Source organism: Temnothorax americanus, unplaced genomic scaffold (assembly GCF_048541705.1).
Source record: "Temnothorax americanus isolate GAGA-0224 unplaced genomic scaffold, ASM4854170v1 Scaffold37, whole genome shotgun sequence".
In the NCBI taxonomy this organism is placed as follows: domain Eukaryota; kingdom Metazoa; phylum Arthropoda; class Insecta; order Hymenoptera; family Formicidae; genus Temnothorax; species Temnothorax americanus.
In genome coordinates, this window is record NW_027509515.1 from 877,205 (window position 1) to 895,125 (window position 17,921).

At 31.2% G+C, this 17,921-nt stretch overlaps 2 protein-coding genes and 1 long non-coding RNA gene across 5 annotated transcripts; 2 read left to right on the forward strand and 1 right to left on the reverse strand.

Moving 5' to 3' along the window:
- The first annotated feature begins 98 nt into the window (after window positions 1–98).
- Window positions 99–9,118, forward strand: LOC143901898 (uncharacterized). The gene is made up of 10 exons (XM_077414535.1): window positions 99–320; window positions 1,646–1,765; window positions 2,546–2,663; window positions 2,790–3,051; window positions 3,142–3,258; window positions 3,376–3,466; window positions 3,636–3,772; window positions 3,954–4,086; window positions 4,157–4,370; window positions 8,824–9,118. The coding sequence occupies exons 1-9, from the start codon at window positions 177–179 to the stop codon at window positions 4,208–4,210; spliced, it is 1,176 nt and encodes a 391-aa protein (XP_077270661.1). The 5' UTR covers window positions 99–176; the 3' UTR covers window positions 4,211–4,370; window positions 8,824–9,118.
- LOC143901903 (uncharacterized) lies at window positions 8,472–9,236 on the reverse strand. The gene is made up of 3 exons (XR_013258214.1): window positions 9,115–9,236; window positions 8,764–8,943; window positions 8,472–8,578 (listed from the first exon to the last, which is right to left on the reverse strand). It is a non-coding gene; the product is annotated as an uncharacterized LOC143901903 (long non-coding RNA).
- Window positions 9,237–9,555: 319 nt separating this feature from the next.
- Window positions 9,556–16,671, forward strand: LOC143901895 (uncharacterized). 3 transcript variants are annotated; one of them, XM_077414533.1, is made up of 9 exons: window positions 9,556–9,846; window positions 10,180–10,299; window positions 11,074–11,191; window positions 11,317–11,578; window positions 11,669–11,785; window positions 11,893–11,983; window positions 12,153–12,289; window positions 12,473–12,594; window positions 12,676–16,671. In XM_077414533.1, exons 1-9 carry the CDS (start codon window positions 9,679–9,681, stop codon window positions 12,747–12,749), a joined length of 1,209 nt encoding a protein of 402 aa, XP_077270659.1. In that variant the 5' UTR covers window positions 9,556–9,678; the 3' UTR covers window positions 12,750–16,671. The 3 variants fall into 3 exon arrangements, with proteins under 3 accessions (XP_077270659.1, XP_077270657.1, XP_077270658.1); XM_077414531.1 differs by having other exon boundaries at window positions 12,144–12,289; window positions 12,676–16,670; XM_077414532.1 differs by having other exon boundaries at window positions 12,144–12,289; window positions 12,473–12,605; window positions 12,676–16,665.
- The last annotated feature ends 1,250 nt before the right edge of the window (window positions 16,672–17,921 follow it).

Genomic DNA, 17,921 nt, shown 5'->3' on the forward strand with positions numbered 1-17,921 from the left:
TGTTCCCATCTCTTGGTAATATTTTGTTACATTGTCGTTAAATTAGATAATTTACGTTAGAATTTAAGCTAGAGTATGAAAAAAAATGGAACAATACAATATGCAACTGATAAAAGAAGAAAAAATAAGCGAACTGGCCTCTCCGGTGTCACATACATTTGCGTGCTCGTGGAGAAATGATCTGTATCGACTCTTTACATATTAGCCTCAATCGGTTTCTATTACTCACAGTTGGTCTGTGGCCTTATCAAAGGTCTAAACTTGTTCAACTTCAGTTCGCATTGCTTTTTAGTGTTTTGGCGACCTTTATCCTAGCTCAGGTATGTTAATAATTATTTCTTCATACCTCGGTCGAAAGTACGTACTTTCGTCCCTAATAGCAGGGACGAAAGTTTAACATTTACTCCCTGTGAGAAGTACACGCGCGCTCTCTATAACTTTAAAACTTAACGCCCTTTAACTTTAAAAATAGTCATCAATATTGTTCTGTCAATATGTCATCTGATGAATCCGTAGACGAGGAAGAAGTTATACGAAATTTCGATGCAGAAGCGCGATTGATAATAAATACAGATACGTTGCCAAAGATGTCTGTTGATCGATACAATCTTGTTTACGACACGTATAAAAAGTGGCAGATAGAACACAAAACTTCACTGTCAAATTGTGAAGGAAATAATTTGGTTGTGTATTTTAAGGACCTATCTAAAAAATTAAAGCCGTCAACTTTATGGAGTGTTTGGTCAATTTTGAAAAGCACATTAAATTCAAGAGACAATGTTAACATAGGTAATTTTCTTAACTTGAAAGCTTTAGTCAAAAATAACTCTAAAGGTTACAAACCGAAAAAGTCCTTGGTATTGAAATGGGATGAAATTTTAAAATTTATTAACAATGAATTAACAATTTATTTGTTTTTGTTTATAAATTTTATTATAATTAATATAATTTGTTAAACTAATGAAAATAAATACATTTTTGATAGAATAGAATTAATTTATTTTTACAAAATATGACAAGACTTGACTCTTGGAATGTATTTGATGCCTGCCCCCCCGACCAGCAGCACTCGCTTCGCTCGTGCCGCAAATGTCGGGGGCAGGCATCAAAAACTTGCTTATTAACATTTAAAGTTAAAAAAAGTAAAATTAATAACGTACTTTCGACCGGCGATGAAGAAAAATCGTATACACTACGCGGGCCAAAAGTTGAAATTTCGGTCCTGCTCGTCATGATGCCCTCGGCTTCGCCTCGGGGCATCATGACGCGCAGGGCCGAAAATTCAACTTTCGGCCCTTGTGTGTAGTGTAATATACTATTAATTATATAATAACAAGATAAAGAGAATATAACGATTATTTTTAGCAATCTTTTATTTTGCGTTTTAATATATCAAAATCGTATATATAAGACCGTCACAATATTAAATATATTGATATTGATTTTATAACATGTGTTTGTTATTACATATAAAAAAAATTTAATTTATCTAGTTTTGCTTAATATATATTGCAGTTAAATAGCTTTCTCATGTTAAATTATGGTACATTGTAAAACAATTAAAGACTTAGAGCCTTTCTCTGGTTGTATAAGAAAATAGATAATAATTTCAGTGTAAAATTATATAAAAAAAATTTCTTTGCAGTTTGCAACATTTCTGACATCACAATGTACTCCAGATCTCCTCATTAATGTTTTTGCATCGGCATTATTTTACATTACCTTTGCAATTAAATATAGTATATTTAGTATTAACGTTGAAGTCGTAAGTAAAACATACTGGATGACAATTTGGAAGTTCGTGAAACTAAATCGATTTTATTTTATGATAAGCAGAAAGCAGAAAATAAATTAAACGCTACAGAAAAAAACCAGGTTTTTGTACCAGCATGTAGTGTAAAAAAAAGTCATATATAAACTTGTAAAAATTAATATTATTAAAAATGATCAACAATTCAGTTCATAACATAACTCAATAATCAGTTTGAGATGGTTACTGAACTAATTGAAGCGTTCTTTAAAACTTTAAAAATTTACATATGCTATCTAACATTAATAACTGAAACTATGCTTTTAAAGAATCTTGGGGATATTTTTTTCATGAAAGTATCCATGTCGATATTTCCTAAATACACATGTTATATTGTTGAGTTATGCAATTAATCAAATTTTTATTTGTTTTATAGATTTTATTTTTACATGTACATAATAAACAGATATTTTTTTCACGCAATATGCAGATAATAATTAAGAAATTTTTCTGTAGTGTAATATGTTTAATTTATTTCATTTTGTTGATTAATTACATAAATATTAGCTATTCAGCTTCAATAATTTCTCGAGTGTCTCTCCCCCCCCCGTGCGGTATATATATTATATATATATATTATATTCATATATGTGTATTATTTTTGGGAAACAAGTTGTATTGTATAAAAAGATAAATTGTTCAAAAACATTTCCGAAAAATAAGTCTTTTTATAGAATACAAACAAGAAAATTTTTAAAAAATGTGATTAAGAGAAATAGTATGCAATATTGATAGATAAAGTGTTTGCTGGAGCAACTGCAGCATAATTGTAACGAGTTAACTGACGAAAATGAAATCAATATCATAAAACAGTATGCTATCTATGCAAAACGTTACACGATTGCGCTTACATGTAAGACAACTGCTTTAGATTTACTTTGAATTATTATATTTGGAATATAGTATTTAGAAAACTAAACGCGCGGCGAGTTTATAACAAACTTTTTATCGAAATAATTGATCCTTAAATATTTTTCAGTGGTTGGTATATTTATCGCAATTATTTTAATTTTATACCCAATTTGGTCGCGCGTTTTTTACACCTTACTGTCTATAAATGAAACTCACGCATTTATTTCGCCGCTGCTTGTAACAGAATACTTTGTCGATAAAAGATATTTCTACTTGATGTTTTTCCATACAAATGCAGCCTTTTTTATTGGGTTAATTGCAATGCTAGCGACAGGAACAATGTTCATAGTTTACTTACAACATGCATGTGGAATGTTTCAAATTACCTGGTAAGGGAATAAATATAAAAACAAATACAAAATTTATCAAATTGGAAAAATAGAAAGGCCACTTAATGATGCCAAAAGAATCATTTGCAGTTATCGTATCGCACGCACAATGACACTCGAAACTCTACGAAAAAACAGCTTGCAAAACGAATATTTGATATACAAAAGATTAATTTGTGCTGTGGATATGCATCGCAAAGCTATGAAGTTAGTAAGCAATTTAATAAGCAATATAAATTATATATATATATATATATATATATATATATATATATAATAATTAGGATATAAAATACGCGCATATAATAATATTTTTATTTGAAGATTTTCTAACTCGACAATATATAGATTTAAAATAATGTTCACCTTTTTGATAATAACTGGTGTAATGTGCGGAAGTTTTAATGCTTATCTGGTAAATACTGCCTTTGTTTTATGATATATAGACTTATAAATAATAGTAATTAGATTAATTACTACTAAATTTTCATTCAGACAATTCTAATTAATTGTTATTTTTTTTATAATATTGATTTTATTTTTATGACAATTATTAAAATATCAATGTATTTTAAATTTTTCAGATAACATCTTTTAAATCTGATATTGAAGAACTCTTATTACGATTAATAATTATGATGTATCTCTTGACTTACATTTTTGTAAGCAACTATTTTGGGCAAGAAATTATAGATCATAATAATAACGTTTTTGTCACCGTGTAAGAAATTATTTTATACGATAAAATTATATTATATATCCGTACAACAAATATGCACACATTCGTTATATGGATCACTGTAATATTAATATATACTCGTAGTTTAAAAAAGGTATGATAAAACTGTTTGTAGACACAAATTTTATTTATATTTTTCAATTATTAATTAATCATCACGCAGGTACAACGTTCAGTGGTACGTAGCTCCGTTGCTAATACAAAAAATGATACTGTTCCTCTTGCAAAGAAGAACCAAGGCGTTCACTATGAATATTGCTGGATTGTTTGTGGGATCATTAGAAGGTGCTGCTACGGTAAAAAATAACTTTCAAAATAACTAACATATATTTTAGAGAAAAACAGAAAAGTCATGTCTTATTACAGTTGTTGAGTACTGGAATATCGTTTTTTACCGTTCTTCATTCTGTGCGGAATTGACCAAAAAACAAATTAACTAACAGTAAAATAGTGAAGTACTGTTACTAATAGTAGTTTTAATAAAGTAGTTTTCCTAATAGAGGAAAGACCCCGATTATGAGATACTACATCTATTTTGTGTGATTGCCGGAAAAGTCTATGGGCAGAATTGAAAAATATAGTAGGTCATTTTGAAGGGAATTTAATAAGCTTTAAGATGCTGACATGTAAAATTTAATTTAAATATTGATTTTTTTGAAAATTATTTTAGTTAATTTTTTAAAATTGAATATACAACAAAAATTTTAATTAACAAGGGGACCTTCAGGCTAACGAATTTTTGTTTTTTTTTCGTACTTACTGTACTTGAAAGTCATCACTCGGACATCAATTTCCCAAAGTAATAAGGCGCGCTTTAAAAAAAAACTCGAGAAAATCGACTTTGAAGAATTCCGAGCGCGCTATGTACACAGAATTTTAATTTTAATGTAAAATTTATCAAATTTATGCTAATTAATATTTAATCGTTTTCAATTTCGTTTTCAATGAAAAACTTACATCTTCTTATTTTGAATATTAGTACAAAAATGAAAAACGTCAGGTAGGAAATAAAATGGTTTTATATTTTTGAAAATTACGAGAAAATACAGCGCAAAAATAATATTAATAAAAATATTGTTTAATTTTTAAAAGTGAATTATATGATATGAAATATATAGTTTAAAATATATTGTATACTTCGGTATAGTTAAACGGCCTGACTGGCAAGTTTTATTAGTATATCACGACGTTTCGACCACTAATTTGGGTCCTTTTCAAGTAATTTTAACAATGCTAGAATACGAGAATAAAAGAATATATAAGAAATTTAAAAAACAACATTACTCGTTGAACGGATTTACGATAATAACGATAAATAGGACTTACATGGATCATTGTGCGTCAATTATATAAAATTCGTGGCGGGTCAGAAAAAAACGACGGTCTCATGTGAAGGCCGAAAAACTAATGATACATTATCGCATAATACAGTAAACATAGAAGGAGAACTTAAAGTAATACATTATCGCAAAATACAGTAAACATAGAAGGAGAACTTAAAGTGAAGAAATTATTCGATCATAGACCAATGGTAGGTTTTCAGTGTCTTTCTGTGAGTTGATTGCCCCTTTATGTTTTTTAATAAATAGCATTTCAGAAATTTCACGTTTTTTTAATTTTGTTCTTTGTGTAAGATTGTAACATCCTGCCATTTGAAATTATGGTCGCAATCTGTTCTATGCTTACTGACGACCGAATGTTGGTTGGGGGGTTTTTTTATGTCTGCGCGATGCTCTTTTATACGCGTTTCTAAATGTCGCTTCGTTTGTCCGATATAGCATGCATTGCAATCAGAACAATCGAGTTTATAGACGACATCAGTGCATCTCCCGATCTCCAATTTATCCTTCCCTTTCCTGATTAGTGTATCCATTTTCTTAGGGACCGTATACAAAGTGTTCAAACCGTAATTTTTGAACGTACGGCGTAATCCCTCACTAAAAGTTTTTACGTAAGGGATGGGAACCTAATTTTTCAGATCGAGAGTAAATGCACTGTCCTCGTTGTTAGCGTTATCCTCATTATTCGATCGTTTGTTAATTTCTGAAATTCTTCTTTGAATGTGTTTGTTCACCAAAAGGTCCGGAAAACAGTTATTAGACAATATGGTTTTCACTAACTTGATGTTCTCATCGTGAAACTGTTCATCCGACAATAGTATGGCCTGGTCAACTAAATTAATGACAGTGTTAATCTTGTATTTCAAAGGATGACTGGAGAAAAAATTAATATACCTGCCAGAGAACGTTGGTTTTCGATACCAGTTGGTGAACAAACAGTTGCCGTGTCTATTATGCGATAATGTATCATTAGTTTTTCGGCCTTCACATGAGACCGTCGTATTTTTCTGACCCGCCACGAATTTTATATAATTGACGCACAATGATCCATGTAAGTCCTATTTATCGTTATTATCGTAAATCCGTTCAACGAGTAATGTTGTTTTTTAAATTTCTTATATATTCTTTTATTCTCGTATTCTAGCATTGTTAAAATTACTTGAAAAGGACCCAAATTAGTGGTCGAAACGTCGTGATATACTAATAAAACTTGCCAGTCAGGCCGTTTAACTATACCGAATTATTATTTCATCACTGGCGAATAATTCTTATTGAATATATTGTATCCATTCGTTTTACACGTCAATATTGCACGAACCAGGATATGATAATCATCGTAAAAGCAAGGGAAACAATAAGTTTCACGGCATCTAGCCCACCGTACGAACGCAGATATTTTACAGGCGCAAGGTTTTTTTTAAAATGTCTATTGGAAAACACACTTCATTGACGTTAATGACGTTCATAAAAATGTCTCTGTCATCACAAAGGTTTGAAGCGAATCGCCACGCGTATCGAATCATGTTCTTAAAGATTGGAGAGAACAGCTGGTGATGTACAATAGATTGAATTTTAATGCAATTTTCTCGAGAATTAATTAAAATGCCTGTAAAATATCTGCCTGTAAAATATCTGCGTTCGTACGGTGTGCTAGATGCCGTGAAACTTACTGTTTCCCTTGCTTTTACGATGAATTAATATCATCCTGGTTCGTGCAATATTGACGTGTAAAACGACTGTATACAATATATTTTAAACTATATATTTCATATCATATAATTCTCTTTTAAAAATTAAACAATATTTTTATTAATATCATTTTTGTGCTGTATTTTCTCGTAATTTTCAAAAATATAAAACCATTTTATTTTCTACCTGACGTTTTTCATTTTTGTACCAATATTCAAAATAAGAAGGTGTAAATTTTTCATTGAAAACAAAATTGAAAACGATTAAATATTAATTAACATGGATTTGATTAATTTTACATTAAAATTAAAATTCTGTGTACATAGCGCGCTCGGAATTCTTCAAAGTCGATTTTCTCGAGTTTTTCTGAAAAGCGCGCCTTAATACTTTGGGAAATTGATGTCCGAATGATAACTCTCAAGTACAGTAAGTACGAAAAAAAAACAAAAATCCGTTAGCCTGAAGGTTTCCTTGTAAGATTCAAATTATTACATTTCTTGGTAAATATGCATAAAAAGTCAGCATTCACCGATTTTATCGCCACTTAAATATGTTGTAGGGGGAGGGGGCCCTTCTGTGTAATGCTACGCAAAAAATACCTAAGTGAGAGACGGCATTGGTTTAGAAAAAATAGCAAATTAAAGTTTTACAATTTTATTACTTTTCTTAGGTATTATAAAGTAACATTAGTTCTAAGAGAAGTAATTTATTGATATGTGTGTGTAGATATATATAGTACACGTGTAGGCGGGGAGAAGCTACCGTTTCTCCCCCGCAAGCAGAGATGGTGGGGGTGGACTTTGGTTTGCGTGGAAAGTTTCTCACCCATACAACAATTGGGTTGGGTCAGACCTTTGATTACATTGAAGTTCATCCCACCCACCCCTGCATGCGGGGTATCCACTCCTCCGCCTACATACGTACTGTCTATACACGCACATATCAGTAAATTATTACTTCCCTTAGCACTGACATAAACTGTCATATTTTTTAGTTACATTATTTGTTCTTAACTTTTATATAAACAATGACCGCCGATTAAGATATAAAGAAAATTTATTCAAGATTACGTCCTTGACAACATGTCAAAGTCATTAAAATCGGTGAGGTTGCCCAGTTTCTGTATAATTATTTTTTTTATGTGTGTATTTTTTAACAAATTATTGTAGAGATAATTATTAAAAAGTGTAACAATTATTATAGCTTTTAAACTTGTTAAAATAACTTTTACTCTGTTCATCGCTCTGATACTGTTAAAACTGCTTGAGATGTAGACAACCAATGGATGTCACTTTTATAGCGAATTTGGTTGAACATTTGAATGCGCCAGTGCGCACTAGTGCGACCAACTAAATTCGTTATTAATTACAATTACATGTACAAAGGAAACTATGTGACAAACAATAGTAGAATAATTCGCTATAATTATTATTTGAGTAATCCGTAACAAAAATTCTATAAGGCAAAATTATTTATTAGTTGAATACTTTTGTGTTAAAAGACAAGGGCCATAATTTTTTTTTGCTTTTACTTTCTGTTTTACCTTCTTTTTCTTTCTTTTAGAGATTTTATTTTATCGCTGACTAGATTTTCAGAAAAACAAATTTTTTTTCTACATATTAATTATAATCTAGAAATTTTGATTAAGACCCAAATTATACAATAATTAAAATGAGAGAAACACGTAGAGGCCTCCTAAGACTTAAAGTGTTAAGTCTGCAGTAATTGTAAGATAATTTTCCAAATATTATAAGTACTCCTGTAATTTTGTGCAAAAAATATTTTTTTTTTTAATATTACTTATTCCAATAAATATACTTGGAATAACATTTTGATTTTACTTCTATTTTATGGCCATTATATATATTCAGTATCTTTGTTTGTTTATATATATATATATATATATATATATATATATATATAGCTTTGCACAAAACTGCTTACCCATTATATGAGCAACTGTTTCATAAATATTCATTGATCCGCCAATTTTTGCTTTTTCAGCAACAACTATACTGCTTACAACAGGTCGATCTTGTATAACAGAAACACTTTTAATGTCTTCAAACAGAAAGATATTCGTTGTTGTCACATAAAAATCGATCATTTAACTATACATCCTTTCTAGAATAAAAATGTAAATGGATTCAATCGGCAAACAAAATTAAGAAAACGCCATTTAAGAAATACAAAAATACTCGAATCAAAGATATTTTCAAGAAGGAATTATATGTAACATTTATCAGCAATATACATTGACAACCGTTACATCGACATTTCAAGTGCAAGTTGTACCATTGCGAAGAAATAACCGTAACTCAAGACAGCACGCACTAGAATGAGGAATGTTACAGTATAACGCGCTGTAATGGAAGGGGTAAAAACGCATCTGCGCAATCCGCTGTCACGCTGTCACGCACCCCTCTTCACGAAGTATTTCTTTATGGGAAATAAACATCTGTTATTATTATTACGTTGCTGCCGTACTCAAATCAATCGATTGCACCATACACACTTCTCTTTAAAAAAAAAGGTGCAAATAGCCAGTAAAAGTTGTTTTATAAGGTACTTTGATCACACGGTGGTATATCGTCATATTTTGTCAAAGAATTTATAAGTATTTACCTATGAGAAATAAACATCTGTTCTATTATCTTATGTCGCTTAATCACCGACTTATTTACAGATAAAATTGTTAAATTGCGCGTGTTTCCATCTCTTGGTAATATGTTGTTACATTTTCGTTAAATTAGATAATTTACGTTAGAATTTAAGCTAGAGTATGAAAAAAAAATAAGCAATGCAATATGCAACTGATAAAAGAAGAAAAAATAAGCGAACTGGTTTCTCCGGTGTCACATGCATTTGCGTGCTCGTGGAGAAATGATCTGTATCGACTCTTTACATATTAGCCTCAATCGGTTTCTATTACTCACAGTTGGTCTGTGGCCTTATCAAAGGTCTAAACTTGTTCAACTTCAGTTCGCATTGCTTTTTAGTGTTTTGGCGACCTTTATCCTAGCTCAGGTATGTTAATAATTTTAATTATATAATAACAAGATAAAAAATATAACGTTATTTTTAGCAATCTTTTATTTTGCGTTTTAATATCTCAAAATCGTATATAAGACCGTCACAATATTAAATATATTGATATTGATTTTATAACATGTGTTTGTTATTACATAAAAAAAATTTAATTTATCTAGTTTTGCTTAATATATATTGCAGTTAAATAGCTTTCTCATGTTAAATTATGGTACATTGTAAAACAATTAAAGACCTAGAGCCTTTCTCTGGTTGTATCAGAAAATAGATAATAATTTCAGTGTAAAATTATATAAAAAAATTTCTTTGCAGTTTGCAACATTTTTGACATCACAATGTACTCCAGATCTCCTCATTAATGTTTTTGCATCTGCATTATTTTATATTAACCTTGCAATTAAATATAGTATATTTAGTAATAACGTTGAAGTCGTAAGTAAAACATACTGGATGACAATTTGGAAGTTCGTGAAATTAAACCGATTTCATTTTATGATAAGCAGAAAGCAGAAAATAAATTAAACGCTACAGAAAGAAACCAGGTTTTTGTACCAGCATGTAGTGTAAAAGAAAAGTCATATATAAACTTGTAAAAATTAATATTATAAAAAAGGATCAACAATTCAGTTCATAACTCAATAATCAGTTTGAGATGGTTACTGAACTGACACAATAATTGAAACGTTCTTTAAAACTTTAAAAATTTACATATGCTATCTAACATTAATAACTGAAACTATGCTTGTAAAGAATCTTGGGGATATTTCTTTCATGAAAGTATCCATGTCGATATTTCCTAAATACACATGTTATATTATTGAGTTATGCAATTAACCAAATTTTTATTTGTTTTGTAGATTTTATTTTTACATGTACATAATAAACAGATATTTTTTTCACGCTATATGCAGATAATAATTATGAAATTCTTCTGTAGTGTAATATGTTCATTTTATTTCATTTTGTTGATTAATTACATAAATATTAGCTATTCAGCTTCAATAATTTCTCGAGTGTCTCTCTCGTGCTGTATATATATTATATATGTATTGTATTCATATATGTGTATTATTTTTGGGAAACAAGTTGTATTGTATAAAAAGATCAATTCTTCAAAAATATTTCCGAAAAATAAGTCTTTTTATAGAATACAAACAAGAAAATTTTTTAAAAATGTGATTAAGAGAAATAGTGCAATATTGATAGATAAAGTGTTTGCTGGAGCAACTGCAACATAATTGTAACGAGTTAACTGACGAAAATGAAATCAATATCATAAAACAGTATGCTATCTATGCAAAACGTTACACGATTGCGTTAACATGTAAGATAACTGCTTTAGATTTACTTTGAATTATTATATTTGGAATATAGTATTTAGAAAACTAAACGCGCGGCGAGTATATAATATATTTTTTAGCGAAATAATTGACCCTAAATATTTTTCAGTGGTTGGTATATTTATCATAATTATTTTAATTTTATACCCAATTTGGTCGCGCGTTTTTTACACCTTACTGTCTATAAATGAAACTCACGCACATATTTCGCCGCTGCTTGTAACGGAATACTTTGTCGATAAAAGATATTTCTACTTGATATTTTTCCATACAAATGCAGCCTTTTTTATTGGGTTAATTGCAATGCTAGCGACAGGAACAATGTTCATAGTTTACTCACTACATGCATGTGGAATGTTTCAAATTACCTGGTAAGGGAATAAATATAAAAACAAATAAAAAATCTATCAAATTGGAAAAATAGAAAGGCCACTTAATGATGCCAAAAGAATCATTTGCAGTTATCGTATCGCACGCACAATGACACTCGAAACTCTACGAAAAAACAGCTTGCAAAACGAATATTTGATATACAAAAGATTAATTTGTGCTGTGGATATGCATCGCAAAGCTATGAAGTTAGTAAGCAATTTAATAAGCAATATAAATTATATATATATATATATATATATATATAATAATTAGGATATAAAATACGCGCATATAATAATATTTTTATTTGAAGATTTTCTAACTCGACATTATATAGATTTAAAATAATGTTCACCTTTATGATAATAACCGGTGTAATGTGCGGAAGTCTTAATATTTTTCTGGTAAATACTGCCTTTGTTTTATGATATATATACTTATAAATAATAGTAATTATATTAATTACTACTAAATTTTTATTCAAACAATTCTAATTAATTGTTATTTTTTTTATAATATTGATTTTATTTTTATGACAATTATTACAATATCAATGTATTTTAGATTTTTCAGATAACATCCTTTAAATGTGATATTGAAAAACTCTTATTACGATTAATAATTATAATGTATCTCTTGACTTACATGTTTGTAAGCAACTATTTTGCGCAAAAAATTATGGATCATAATGATAACGTTTTTGTCACCGTGTAAGAAATTATTTTATACGATAAAATTATATTATATATCCGTACAACAAATATGCACACATTCGTTATATGGATCACTGTAATATTAATATATACTCGTAGTTTAAGAAAGGTATGATAAAAATGTTTGTAGACACATATTTTATTTATATTTTTCAATTATTATAATTAATCATCACGCAGGTACAACGTTCAGTGGTACGTAGCTCCGTTGCTAATACAAAAAATGATACTGTTCCTCTTGCAAAGAAGAACCAAGGCGTTCACTATGAATATTGCTGGATTGTTTGTGGGATCATTAGAAGGTGCTGCTACGGTAAAAAATAACTTTCAAAATAACTAACATATATTTTAGAGAAAAACAGAAAAGTCATGTCTTATTACAGTTGTTGAGTACTGGAATATCGTTTTTTACCGTTCTTCATTCTGTGCGGAATTGACCAAAAAACAAATTAACTAACAGTAAAATAGTGAAGTACTGTTACTAATAGTAGTTTTAATAAAGTAGTTCTACTAATAGAGGAAAGACCCCGATTATGAGATACTACACCTATTTTGCGTGATTGCCGTGTTACGTCCTGTTGACTCCACGATTTCCTTCTTTCGTGGAATCACTCATCTCATCACACAAAACAGACGGAAACCATAAAATAGCGGCTATCAATTGACGAAGCGGATGCACTCCAACTGTCATCGCTCATTAAATGGTAAATGACGAAACTTTCCAGAAGACTCGAACCTAATAAAATAGGCAAATTATAGACTTGTTTGTCACATTCCATCTAATTCTACAAAATGAAGCACGAAATTTCAATTATCACGAAATTTCATCGCAAAGGGCGCAATAAATTAAAAACGCCATAAGGATCTGGGTGACCTCTCGGGTCACGGAAGGGCTGATTTCACACTGTTCCGTGAAACGCAGATTTGACCTAAGACCCACGCCTCGCGGCGATTGATAAAATTAAGATTCTGGAAGGGACTGTCAAAGGGCAAGATGATAACGTACTCGCCAATGAATAGCCGCTAATTAAAAATTGCTCATAGGCAACGACGATTTTTGGGGAAAGTCACCTCGGGATAGGCGGAAAATTGAAACATACGTCACGATCAGAAGAGAACTTTACCCAATCAAATCGGATTAAAACATAATCCCGCCTCCTTAATTTTGTATAAAAATCGCGACTTTGCGCACTTGGACTCACTTCTGATCCAGTCCGAGACGTCTTAAAATTATATTTACCAGCCGTACTTGTCAACTATCATCCAGTTGTATTCCTCAAGTGAAACTAAATTTCTGTTGCGTCGCGAGTTGATTCTGTGCGCGTCAAGACACATCACAGAACCGAGCCGAACCTACCTCCGGGAGAATCCGGCGCAGTCACCTCAGAGATTCCCCAGTCACAGCCGTCAACAGTAAGTCCGAGATACCCGCTCGGTTATCTATATACATCCCTACAGTATACATATATATATGTGTGAATACCATACATGAGAACACGTATATATATTTATATATTTATATAAAACCGTCTTTAAAACTCCTTCTTTTTTTCGAATTCAAAATCATAAAATAATTTTAGTGAAGTCGAAAATTCACCGCCGCAAGTCCTTGGGGATAACTATCCGCAATCGGCTATTTCGGAACAGGCGCGCCCGCATAGTGGAGCAACAGCTCCTAGCCTCCTTTCTAACACGCGAACAGTCTCCGCATATCGAACTCGCTATCCCCGATTCTCCCTCTTCCCGATCTTCCTCATCTGCCTGTTGTTCCCTTGCGTATCGGGTGTTCCCCGATACCCCAGAATCTTCCCCCCCTTTTTTGAACCTTCCTACTCTCCAGTTCCTTCCGAGGAACTTGCGGAGTTCCGGGAGAGATCACCCTGCAACTTCTCCCCTGTTCCTTTCGGCGGAATTCCTTCCCCCTCTAGTTCCACCACCCTCTATCGCGACAGATCACCCTCTCCCTCCTTTTCCGACTCGAGTATCAAAGTACTCGAGGAATCCTCCCCGCGTTCCCCATCCCCTACTATAGAAATAGTATATGAATGTATAAATTTATAACTAATCGCTAATCAACCATTGTATCGTAATCATAGCCCCTTACGTAATCATGAATTTATAACTAACTATTTCTCTAGAATAAATTTAAATATTTTATTCCGATAACTATGTTATTAAATTAATGTTTGAACCCTCGTTTTATATATTCACGCATACATAGTCAACACTTATTCTTTGCAATCTACTCACCAAATGTATCGTTGACGAGCAGAATATCGATCTTTATAAAAATACTCCCCCATCTTCCGAATTTGTACCAGGGCGAATGTCAATCCACACACACACACACACACCACACTTCCACGTATTATTATATACAATAATGATTCTTTAATTTGTAATAATATTTGTCTATTCCTTTTACAATAAATGTTCCAATTATTTGATTAAAATAAACTCAATGTTTATTTATTTATAAATATGACCTCACCCCTCACTACCTCTCTAAATCGCACAAGGTCCGATCCCCGGTAATAGGGATATTATCCTTGACCGAAAACAGGACCGCGAGTGCACGAAAACTCTCAGTAGGCGTAATAGCGTCCCTTCTGGACGTTGACCCACGACTAGAGTTTTCCCGGAAAGTGCATTCGACTCGAGGCACGCGCCCTTCCAGCGTGAACCCGAGATACCATAGAGATCTCGTTACGTCTTCCTTTACCCCCTCCCTCGGATAGCCTATCCTTCGTTATCCGTCAATGTACCTAAATTTCGGGGTTCTGACGTAACAGCCGGAAAAGTCTATGGGCAGAATTGAAAAATATAGTAGGTCATTTTGAAGGGAATTTAATAAGCTTTAAGATGCGGACATGTAACATTTAATTTAAATATTGATTTTTTTGAAAATTATATTAATCTTTTAAAATTGAATATACAACAAAAATTTTAATTAAGATTCAAATTATTACATTTCTTGGTAAATATGCATAAAAAGTCAGCATTCACCGATTTTATCGCCACTTAAATATGTTGTAGGGGGAGGGGGCCCTTCTGTGTAATTCTACGCAAAAAATACCTAAGTGAGAGACGGCATTGGTTTAGAAAAAATAGCAAATTAAATTTTTACAATTTTATTACTTTTCTTAGGTATTATAAAGTAACATTAGTTCTAAAAGAAGTAATTTATTGATATTTGTGTGTAGATATAGTACACGAGTAGGCGGGGAGAGGCTACCGTTTCTCTCCCGCAAACAGGGATGGATGGGGGTGGACCTTGGTTCGCGTGGAAAGTTTCTCACCCATACAACAATTGGGTTGGGTCAGACCTTTGATTACATTGAAGTTCACCCCACCCACCCCTGCATGCGGGGTAGCCACTCCCCCGCCTACATACGTACCGTCTATACACGCACATATTAGTAAATTATTACTTCCCTTAGCACTGACATAAACTGTTATATTTTTTAGTTACATTATTTGTTCTTAACTTTTAAATAAACAATGACCGCCTATTAAGATATAAGGAAAATTTATTCAAGATTACGTCCTTGACAACATGTCAAAGTCATTAAAATCGGTGAGGTTGCTTAGTTTCTGTATAATTATCTTTTTTATGTGTGTATTTTTTAACAAACTAGACACTACAGACGCGCGCTTCGCGCGCGCTATTTAGCTTTAACATTATGCTATTACTATTACACTATTAAACCTTGATACACACAACTGTCAAAATATACAATGACAGCTGCAAATAAAGTAAGCGCAGCAAGAGAACCAATCGGCATCGCGGAAAAGTGACAACAATACCTACGACATGCTCTTTTTAGAAGAGGATAATTGTAGAGATAATTATTAAAAAGTGTAACAATTATTATAGCTTTTAAACTTGTTAAGATAACTTTTATTCTGTTCATCGCTTTGATACTGTTAAAACTGCTTCAGATGTAGACAACCAATGGATGTCACTTTTTTATAGCAAATTTGGTTGAACATTTGAATGCGCCAGTGCGCACTAGTGCGACCAACTAAATTCGTTATTAATTACAATTCCATGTACAAAGGAAACTATATGTGACAAACAATAGTAGAATAATTCGCTATAATTATTATTTGAGTAATCCGTAACAAAAATTCTATAAGGCAAAATTATTTATTAGTTGAATACTTTTGTGTTAAAAGACAAGGGCCATTAATTTTTTTTGCTTTTACTTTCTGTTTTACCTTCTTTTTTTTCTTTTAGAGATCTTATTTTATCGCTGACTAGATTTTCAGAAAAACAAATTTTTTTTCTACATATTAATTATAATCTAGAAATTTTGATTAACAAGGGGACCTTCAGGCTAACGGATTTTTGTTTTTTTTCGTATTTACTGTACTTGAGAGTTATCATTCGGACATCAATTTCCCAAAGTATTAAGGCGCGCTTTGCAGAAAAACTCCAGAAAATCGACTTTGAAGAATTCCGAGCGCGCTATGTACACAGAATTTTAATTTTAATGTAAAATTTATTAAATCTATGTTAATTAATATTTAATCGTTTTCAATTTCGTTTTCAATGAAAAATTTACACCTTTTTATTTTGAATATTGGTACAAAAATGAAAAACGTCAGATAGGAAATAAAATGGTTTTATATTTTTGAAAATTACGAGAAAATACAGCGCAAAAATAATATTAATAAAAATATTGTTTAATTTTTAAAAGTGAATTATACGATATGAAATATATAGTTTAAAATATATTGTATACAGTCGTTTTACACGTCAATATTGCACGAACCAGGATAATATTCATCGTAAAAGCAAGGGAAACAGTAAGTTTCACGGCATCTAGCACACCGTACAAACGCAGATATTTTACAGGCATTTTAATTAATTCTCGAGAAAATTGCATTAAAATTCAATCTATTGTGCATCACCAGCTGTTCTCTCCAATCTTTAAGAACATGATTCGATACGCGTGGCGATTCGCTTCAAACCTTTGTGATGACAGAGACATTTTTATGAACGTCAATAAAGTATGTTTTTCAATAAACATTTTAAAAAAAATCTTGCGCCTGTAAAATATCTGCGTTTGTACGGTGTGCTAGATGCCGTGAAACTTATTGTTTCCCTTGCTTTTACGATGATTATCATCCTGGTTCGTGCAATATTGACGTGTAAAACGACTCTGTATACAATATATTTTAAACAAATATATATATTTCATATCATATAATTCACTTTTAAAAGTTAAACAATATTTTTATTAATATCATTTTTGCGCTGTATTTTCTCATAATTTTCAAAAATATAAAACCATTTTATTTCCTACCTGACGTTTTTCATTTTTGTACCAATATTCAAAATAAGAAGATGTAAGTTTTTCATTGAAAACGAAATTGAAAACGATTAAATATTAATTAACATAAATTTGATAAATTTTACATTAAAATTAAAATTCTGTGTACATAGCGCGCTCGGAATTCTTTAAAATCGATTTTCTCGAGTTTTTTTGAAAAGCGCGCCTTAATACTTTGGGAAATTGATGTCCGAGTGATGACCCTCAAGTACAGTAAGTACGAAAAAAAAAAAAAAATCCGTTAGCCTGAAGGTCCTCTTGTAAGACCCAAATTATACAATAATTAAAAT